The 9093-nt window shown below is 60.9% G+C and overlaps 1 protein-coding gene across 1 annotated transcript; it reads left to right on the top strand.

Moving 5' to 3' along the window:
* The first annotated feature begins 1836 nt into the window (after window positions 1-1836).
* Window positions 1837-8676, top strand: POLR2E (RNA polymerase II, I and III subunit E). The gene is made up of 8 exons (XM_037823936.1): window positions 1837-1975; window positions 3947-4121; window positions 5385-5500; window positions 6011-6091; window positions 6443-6501; window positions 6647-6725; window positions 6810-6890; window positions 7298-8676. The coding sequence occupies exons 1-7, from the start codon at window positions 1919-1921 to the stop codon at window positions 6873-6875; spliced, it is 633 nt and encodes a 210-aa protein (XP_037679864.1). The 5' UTR covers window positions 1837-1918; the 3' UTR covers window positions 6876-6890; window positions 7298-8676.
* Window positions 8677-9093: the final 417 nt, after the last annotated feature.

Genomic DNA, 9093 nt, shown 5'->3' with positions numbered 1-9093 from the left:
GGGCCCAGGCGCCCCCAGTTGTGATCTGCTGGCCTAACCTCCAGCACACCCTGCACCCTGAATTCCACAGGCACCCCCTCACCCCCTCCATGTCTCCCCCAGGGTCCCACGGGAACCTCAACCTCACCTGCCCAGGAGCCCCTTCCCCATCTGCCCCTCCCACGTCCTCCCACCTCCCTCCAGAGCAGTCTCCATCCTCCAGGGCTCACTCCCCCCATCCCCAGAAGGCACCTGGAACCCCCCACAGCTCACAGCTCACCCCGTCCCTACCTGGACCCACCCGCACGTCTGGCCAGTCGCCCTTCCCGCCCTCGCCCTGGCTCCCAGCCTGTCCCCAAAACAGCAGCGCCAAGCGTGCAGTGGCCGAACAGAACCCACGCTTCTCACTCGGATGCCGGGCCTCACCGGCTCTGGACCCCTTGCCCCGCTGACCTCCCATCTTCCCGGCCCCTCGCCTGCTCTCCTGCGCCCACCTCCCTGCCGCCAGCACCCCGGCCAGGCCAGCCCCTGCCCGACGCTGTCCATCAAGACGCCATGCGGCACCTACCTGCGCCTGCATCAGGTGTTTGCTTAAACCTTTCTTCAGTGCCTTCCCTGGGGCCCCACTTGCTCCGCAGCCCCCCAAGCTCGCCGACCCTGCCTTGCTTCTCTTTCCGTGGCCTCGTCACCTTGTATGGTGCATCATTCACTTATGTTTACCGCTCTGCATTGCCTTGTGGTGAACGAAGAAATAAGGGGAGACCCAGACGGGACTGCCCCCAAGCACCCCATAACTGGTGATCCTGTTGAGAACCAGAAGAAAGAGGCACTGGACGCCTGGTGGCCGGTCCTCAGGCCTTTATTAAGCAACTTAAAGGGCTGCCGTGAGCTTGCCACAGATAGTGACACAGACACCTGAGTGTGCCAGCACCTACGGCAACCCCTCTCTAGGCACACAGGGCTGGGGGCAAAGGCGGCCGAGTGCCAGAGGCTTGCGTGCACATTTTGGGGAAACATCTGAGCCTGTGTTCTTTTCTCAACACAAGAGAAGTCAAAGCTCAGCGTGCTTCCAGAGAGTTACAGGGAGAAGTGGTGTTATGTCGCCCTCTCTATTTTCTGTCTTCTCCTGCAATGCAAGGGGCTCTTGTTCTGCTGTATTGTTGAGTTTGCTGTCCCTGTGGTTGCCTGGTAAATAATTAACTGAATGACTGAATGAGCAGCTACGAATTGCTGACAAAGCAGGAGATGCTGGGCTGGGCCAGTGGTTCACAAAGATACAGTGAGTCTAGGGGGGCCGTGGGTTGGGGATCAGGGGTGGGCAAAGCTGAAGACAGAGGTAGGAGCGCTTAATAAGCACTAGGCACGGTGCCAAGCCCCTCCCAGGCCCGAGGATCTCTGTAGATCTAAACTCGGGACACTGATTCCCATTGTACAGATGGAGAAACTGAGGCTCAGGGGCAGCGTGCAGACAGAACCAGCCCCCTAGAGTTTAATGCATATGTGTTTATAGAGCGTCTCCTAAGCAGTCCGACCGTCCTTAGGCGCTGGGCAGACCCCGACCCGGTCAGGGACCCAGTTCCCTGCCCCGCATCTCGCCTCTATCTTCCGGGATTCTAAACTGCAGCCCAGAGCCTGGCGTTGAGCGGAAACTACAACTCCCGGGGGCCCTTGCAGCCAAAGCCACGCGATAAGTGCCGAGGAGCGGGTGGGCGGGGCCGTTCTCAGGCTCTCGCGCAGCCAACCGCCGCCCGCGGAAGCCCTCGGGCTGTCCGTGTCGCTGCCTGACTTGGAGGCGGCTGTATTCCGGCGTTCGCTGAGCCCAGCCCTGCACGGGACGGGACAAGGGGGCCTGACCGGAGCTTGGCGCAGGCGCCGTCCGCGCGGGTCCCGGTGGGCGCAGGCGCAGTGAGTCGGAGCGGCGGCGAGGGGCGAGTCGGCCATGGACGACGAGGAGGAGACGTACCGGCTCTGGAAGATCCGCAAGACCATCATGCAGGTGAGGAGGACGGAGGCGGGAACGCTCCGGGCCGCGTGGGGAGAGTCGGAGGGTCCCGGGGGCGGGGGTGAGGCGTGGGGGAGCGTGCGGGGACCGGAGGGGGCGACGAGCGGGTGGCCCCTGTTGTGAGGGGAGCAGCGGCCGGCCGGGCCTGAGAACGGGGCGCTGGGGCGTTGGGGTCTCGGGCCTGGCGAAGGAGACACACGGGGCTGGCCGGGGCCTGGTTCTCTGTCCCCGCCTCGGGCATCGGGGCTCCTAGGAAGGGACGGGGACGGGGAAGGTGAGAGCCGGGCCGCCTCCTGGCCCGCGGCCGGGTTCTCTCCTGGGTCCCCTGGCTGCCTTTCTCCCGGGCCCTGTTGACTCCCAGCCGGCGTCACCCCTGTGTGGTCCCTGACTTTGGAGTGGTCTTGCAAGGTGGTTGCGAGGCTGGGTTCAGCTGCTCGGGCTCCGTCCTGGCGGGAGTGCTTGGGTGCGTCTCTTTACTCCTCAAACCTGTGATCTTTCTCAGAAAAGGCCTGAGCCTCATCAGGTCGGGATTCGGTGGGTTTGGGCTTCGTCAAGTAACATCCGCTCAAATAAGAGTCTAGGGACAGACAATAGTTTAAAAGTAAAGAGCACTCGAGACAAGAATTCACCTTTAACACATTTTTACTAAAAGGAGCATTTAAGGTAAAAGGAACAAGTTTACAATGTGAAAATTAATTGATACATTACCAAGCCTGGGAGCCCCTGTTCCTCCAGACACAGCCGGACATGGGATCAGAGAGCTACCCCCGTGTCTCAGTTACAGAGAGTGTATAACATCTTGATTTAGAGTAACTTTAATTAAATCATATCCTGTTGTTACATTAAATGATGCTTCATGAACATGAATGTCTCACAAAGTGAAGCATCTCCATCCATGAGAGGTTCAAGATCAAAGGAAGGTATTCACATTATCAGAGGCTTAGCCTGAATGTTTGTAAAATTCTACTGATAATATTTTTACTAATAAATCCATGATTTATGTAATCACAATGTAAGATACTTATATAAAAATTAGAAAAGAGGTTACTATTACTCTTCTCTAACTTGCTAATGTGTTTTATTTTATTTTACAACTAGTTTATCCATTACATCGTATTGATAAACATACATTTGGTTAGCACTGTATTCAACCTTGCTACATTGTTTATGACTTCTCTATGATTAAAGTAGCAGTTGCAGCCCATCCTGTTTCCACAGAGGCCCAGGTGATTACACCTTATCTGTATCTGAGAAGGTTAAGAGAACCTTTCTGCTTTTTTTAACGGTTTAGCTTCTCTTTCAGTATAATCTTCTAGTATGGGACTTGAAGGGTGTGAGTCATCTGCCCCAGTTACTATAGTGAGGCCTTTCCACTTTCTGTCATTTGAAAATTTACTTGAGTAAATATGAGAAATTTGCTTCAGTAAATACGGTGTATGAGAGTGGCATGGAGAGAGAATCAGCGTTCTCATTATCACATTCCTCAGTAGAGAGATTGCCTTGTGACGTGCGACTCCCCCGTCCCCTGGGAAGTCCCCACAGCTGGGTTTCCTGAGTCCCCTCACTGCCGCTGCCTTTCTCTCGGGCCCTGTTGACTCTCAGCCGGCGTCACGACCATTTTGGTCCCTGACTTTGGGTTCAGCTGTCCGCTCCATCCTGGTGGGGGTCCCGTGAGGCCCGTGGTCCTGGTTAAGGCCTGTCGCCTCCTTGAGCCCCTGGGGGCCCCCTGGTCCCCTCCCGTGATGGCTGTGGGATTACAGGGTGACAGCAGCTCAGAGCACATGGCCCCCAGTGCTCGGCCACTGCTGCTGTTACTCAGCTGCGTGACTCCAGGCCTGCCCACCCCATGTCCTGCTCCACGAGCAAGTGAATCACGGGGCCCCCCATCCCCCAAGGGCATATCTCCCTGGCCTGGGCTCCTGCTGCCTGCACCCCGGGGTCACCTGGCTCCGGCTCTCTCGGCAGCTGTGCCACGACCGCGGCTACCTGGTGACCCAGGACGAGCTGGACCAGACGCTGGAGGAGTTCAAAGCCCAGTTTGGGGACAAGCCCAGTGAAGGGCGGCCACGGCGCACAGACCTCACTGTGCTGGTGGCCCACAACGACGACCCCACCGACCAGATGTTCGTCTTCTTCCCGGGTGAGGCCCTGCGGTGGCTGCCTGGGCGCGTGTCCCGGTGTCTGCTCCGGAGGAAAGCCCCCTGCTTGCTGGGAGCGAGGCTGCTGACCTCTGACCCCTGATGGTGGTGCCTCCCAGTTCCTCTGCTCAGTTCCCTTCTCTCTCATCCCTGAGGCTGCACCCCGTCCCTCCCGTCCCCACCCTCCAACCTCAGGTTTGGCTCCGCCTCCTGCCCCATCCCCGCAGTCTCCCTCCTGCACCCTCCACCACCTGCCCCCACACCCTCTCCTTTGGCTCCGCCTGCTCGGCTGCCACCCTCATTCCTGGAGACTGAGCTGAGCACCTCCTCTTCCAGGAGCCCCACAGAGCCCTGGGTTGCGTCCCGGGACCCCACGTTGCTGTCTTGGTGCCTACTACACCGACACTGCCCGTGGTTGGCTTCCCCCAGCCTGGCTCTAACCCTCCTGAGTCGGGGGCCCTGCTGCTTCAGGAGCACTTTGGGGCCCAGCTCAGCACTGGAGCTGAGTGGGTGGGCAGCAGTGGTGCTGGAGCAGCCCAGGGGCCGCACCCTCCTGTGTGAGGCATGTTCACCGGAGTGTGTGGTGTCTGCTGCTGCTTGCCGCCTCCCCGGACCCTGCTGGACTTGGGGGCAGGGGTCTGGGCTCTGCCTCTTGCTTCGGGGGTGACAGTGGGGGCGCTCCCGCTCCTCTCAGCCTGACGGACAATGGGACTCAGGTTCCTGCCCTGCTGGTGGGCGGGTCTGGCCGGGATGTTGTCACCTGCACGCCCACAGCCCGGCTGGGAGTCTGCCCCAAGCCTCATGGCTGGTGGGCACCCAGGCCCCAACCATCTGGAGGCCATCGGGTCCATCAGGCCTCAGTGACCTGGCCCCAGGCCCCATGTGCCACTATGAACCCCAGGCCTGATGTCCCGAGTCGGGGGCTCTTGCCAGACCAGGACCCCCGGTGTCAGCCACTGCTTCCCTTACACCCCCGCCGCACTGTGCGTGGGCTCCCAGCCGTTTCACCTGGTGGTTCCCAAAGCCCAGAACCACTTGGGGCCCACAACTGAACCCCAAGATGCCCAGTCCTCACTTCCAGAGGGGGTGTGCTCAGTCCAGGTGGGCTGTAGGTTCCTGCCCGTTCCCCCAAGTCTGGGGAAGTAGCTGCTTGGGGAAACCAAGGCTACCGAGCGGGAAGGGGCAGCTCTGGGGAAGGGGCCACGACTCTGGGTGGTGGGTAGGTGGCTGGGGGTGCACTGAGGTGGTACCTGCTCTGTCTGCAGAGGAGCCAAAGGTTGGCATCAAGACCATCAAGGTGTACTGCCAGCGCATGCAGGAGGAGAACATCACGCGGGCCCTCATCGTGGTGCAGCAGGGCATGACGCCCTCGGCGAAGCAGGTGGGCCACCGGGCAGGGGTGGGGGGCAGGGGACAGGGACCTGGGGTCCGGGGTGGGCCTCGTGCTGCCCACCCAGGGAGCAGCCGGGTCGTTGCAGCAGCCCCAGCCCCTTCGTGTTTGGCACCAAGCGTGGGCTCCTCATTTCCCCTTCCTGCTGCGTGATTCCTTGTGAGGCCGTTTCTCCCTGGGCGCCCCCACCCCCTGTCCCTGGCTCCCAGTGTCCACCGCGGTCTCAGGCAGGGCAGCCCTGCAGCGTGGACGCTGAGCGAGCCTGAGGCCTCCCCACCAGGGTGCGGACGTCACAGGCAGGCCCTGTGTGGGGGCAGAGTCAGTGGCCCTTCCGTCCCGGCACGGTCCCTTCCGGGGTTCTGGTGTTCCTCACTTACCTGTCAGGGAGAACTGAACACAGCTGACGTGCTGGTGTGGGCGAGGGCCGAGGTGTCTACACTGGGGAGGGGACATGAGAGACACGTCTGGTCCCTGCGCGAGGTCAGTGTCTCTCTCTCGCAGTCCCTGGTCGACATGGCCCCCAAATATGTCCTGGAGCAGTTCCTGCAGCAGGAGCTGCTCATCAACATCACGGAGCACGAGGTGGGGGCCAGGGGCCGGGAGGGATGGGGGACGGGGGACCCCAGCCCCACCCAGAGCCTCTCCACACAGGCTTGCTAGGAATGCAGGTGCCCAGGCCCACCCCGGCCTGCAGGGCCCATATCTCCTGGGAACCTGGTTCCAGCACAGGGCAGAGCCCCCCGTGGTCCATGTGGAGTCAGGGCCGGGCGAGGGGCCGGGACCCTTGCCAACACCCTGAGCGAGCGCCAGAGGGGTGGTCCGTGCCAGGAAAGCAGGGGTGCCGGGACCACCCGCCCCCACTCCACCCTGAGGCGAGGGCCCCCCTGGGAGCGCAGGCCCCGGCCATGTGCTGATTGCAGCTCTCCTCGGCAGCTGGTCCCAGAGCACGTGGTCATGACCAAGGAGGAGGTGACGGAGCTGCTGGCTCGCTAGTATCCTTCCTGGTGTCCTTCACCGCCGCCCCTCGCTCTCGTCTCCCCTCTCCGCACCCCTTCTCCCCTCCCCGCCTTCTCCTCTGGCCTGTTGACCTCCCCCAACGTAGCCCAGGGTGGCTTTTTCCCTGACCGAGCTTCCCAGTAAACTCCGCGAGAACCAGCTGCCCAGGATCCAGGCGGGAGACCCCGTGGCCCGCTACTTCGGGATAAAGCGAGGGCAGGTGAGAGCCGCCCCTTGGGGCAGGGTGGGGCAGGGCCCGGCCACTCCGCCCACTCTCCCCCATGGCCGCTCCCTGCCTTGGCAGGTGGTGAAGATCATCCGGCCCAGCGAGACGGCGGGCAGGTACATCACCTACCGGCTCGTGCAGTAGCCGCCGGCCCGACAGGTGCGAGGGGCTGGGGCGCCGGGAGGGGCCGGGGAGGGACGGTCACCTGTCTCCCGGGTGATGCACGGAGCCCTTGAGGGGGTTTGACCCCCTGGGCAGAGACCCTAGGACTTGGGCAGCGGATATTTCAGGCCATCCTTTCCCACACTGGGCACCCCAGGAGGGACCTCATTGTCCGCAGGCCCCCAGGGGCTCCCCGCAGACACCCACATCTCCAAGCCTGTCCCCCGGCTTCCTGGCCTGAGTGTCAGGGACTGTGCTTCCCCCAGGCCGGGCCACGTCCACAGTAGCGTGTGGCCATCTGCATACGTGGGCCTTCCACACCATGAGGGCGCCTGTGTGTCCACCTGCAGACAGGCCCCAGGGTCACTCAGCCACGCGTGACTGTTCTCTGTTCTCCTGTCCAGCTTCCCGGAGACAGACAGACTTCACCAGCAGGGATGGACGCCGTCTCGCCCTCGGTGCCCAGGACGTGCTCAGACAAGGAACCCCAGCCACGGCTGTCCTGGGCCTGGTGGCGAGGACCCCCTCCTTAGTGTGGCTGCCCCAGAGGCGTCCGGGTGCCGGCGTCAGGCAGGCGTCCTGCACCTCGTGCCCCCCCAGCCCTTCAAACTGCCGTGGGCGTCCCAGCCCTCCCTTGGCACTGCTGCCCCCTCTTCGGGTGGGGGCTCGTTCCCCAACAATCTCTTGGTGGCCCCAGCAGTGCCCCCACCCCCACCTCGGCTGCCACAAGGCACAGGACCCCCAGCCTGACCCCCCAGGCCCAGCCCTCCTCGCCCTGCTGCCTGCCTCCAAGTGCTGTGGCAGCACGGTGACAACGGGCCTGGTTTCTGAGTTGTTGTTGCGGGCCGGGTGTGTCTGAATATTAAAGATGTTTTGAGTAAAAACATCTTAACTCAACAGAGTGGAGCTCCCAGGCCTAGCATGTACGGCCTCGTTCCGGGACGGGGTCAGGGGTCTGGGGCCGTGCAGTCTGCCCACGTCACATTTCCGTCCCCTTCCTCCGCGTTCTTGCTCCGCAGCCGCCCTGTGCACGCAGCGCTGGGTGCTGCCTTCTGTTGGTGACGGGCTCCCCTGTGGCCCCCAGCAGGGCTGCCGGGCTGCCGTGGGCTTCCAGAGCCTCCCCTCCTATCCCCAGGCCCGAGCCTGAACGGAGAGCTGTCGCCCCACGTGCTGGGCTGTGTCCTCGGGGACTTCTGCTCAGCCAGGGCCAGATGCGGGCCCTCGACCAGAGGGCACCACCAGTGTCCCCTGCACAGCAGGCTCCCCGTGTCCCCTCAGGCTGGCCCGCGGCTGCAGGACTTTTGTCACCGGCCTGGGAGGCTGGGCCCTTACCTTGTGCCCTTTCCGTGCTGTGTGCTCATGAGAAGAGGCCCGTGGCCCGCTGCCTGCTCGGTCTGCTGCCCACACCACGTCCATTTGGGGTTCGGGCCCTTTCGGTCCATTACAAGTTTCTGGGAGATGAATCCTTTTCTGGGAGAGGCCAGGCAGGCCCTCTCTCCAGCTTCTCATTTGAAGTGGTTTATGGACTTTTCTTTTTCTTTTAATTGTATTTTGAGGAGTCATCGGTTTCCAGAACAGTCGTGTGAAATGCGGTTCTCATATACCACCCCCCCCCCGTTAACCCATTGCCTTGGTGTGGGATGTTTGTCACACTTCACGAAAGAATGTTTTTTTAATTGTGTTGCTGACTAGATCTCGTTCTGTTGGTGCTCACTGTGTTGTATAGTCCTGTGGGGTTTTTGTATTAATTTTTATTCTAGTAAACTTTCCCCTTTTAATCACATTCGAATGCATAGTCCAATGCTGTTAGTCACGTTCACAGTGTTGCATCATCATCGCCACCACCGCCAATTACTAAAATTTTCCATCAGTCAAAAGAGAAACTCTACGTTTTAAGCACTAAATCCCCATACCACCCCCAATGTATAACCTGATGGCCTGTATTCCAGTTTCTGATAGAATGAATTTGCACATTCTAATTGTTTCATAGCAAGCACAGCTCAGGGAAAGAAGCAGGCTCCGTGTTCCACGCAGGCTCAGTTAGGGCAGCGTGGACCCCACAAGGCACGTTCACCTCGGCTGAGCTCGATGGGAGAGAAAGCTCTGCAGGAAACCCCCGGCCAGAGAGGGGCCAGTTGGCAAAGACGGTGAAAGGTGCTTTTTGCTTTGGTTTGCATTGGTTAGCTCCTGGTTTTCAAGA

Source organism: Choloepus didactylus (genome assembly GCF_015220235.1).
Source record: "Choloepus didactylus isolate mChoDid1 chromosome 25 unlocalized genomic scaffold, mChoDid1.pri SUPER_25_unloc1, whole genome shotgun sequence".
Lineage (NCBI taxonomy): Eukaryota > Metazoa > Chordata > Mammalia > Pilosa > Megalonychidae > Choloepus > Choloepus didactylus.
This window is presented reverse-complemented; position numbering and strand designations above follow the sequence as displayed.

Excerpts from the sequence above, each read along its gene's own strand:
- POLR2E (XM_037823936.1), top strand. The coding sequence starts at position 1,919 with ATGGACGACGAGGAGGAGACGTACCGGCTCTGGAAGATCCGCAAGACC. Across the intron at positions 1,976-3,946 it reads TCCGCAAGACCATCATGCAG|CTGTGCCACGACCGCGGCTA; the intron begins GTGAGGAGGACG and ends CTCTCTCGGCAG. Across the intron at positions 6,092-6,442 it reads TCAACATCACGGAGCACGAG|CTGGTCCCAGAGCACGTGGT; the intron begins GTGGGGGCCAGG and ends TCTCCTCGGCAG.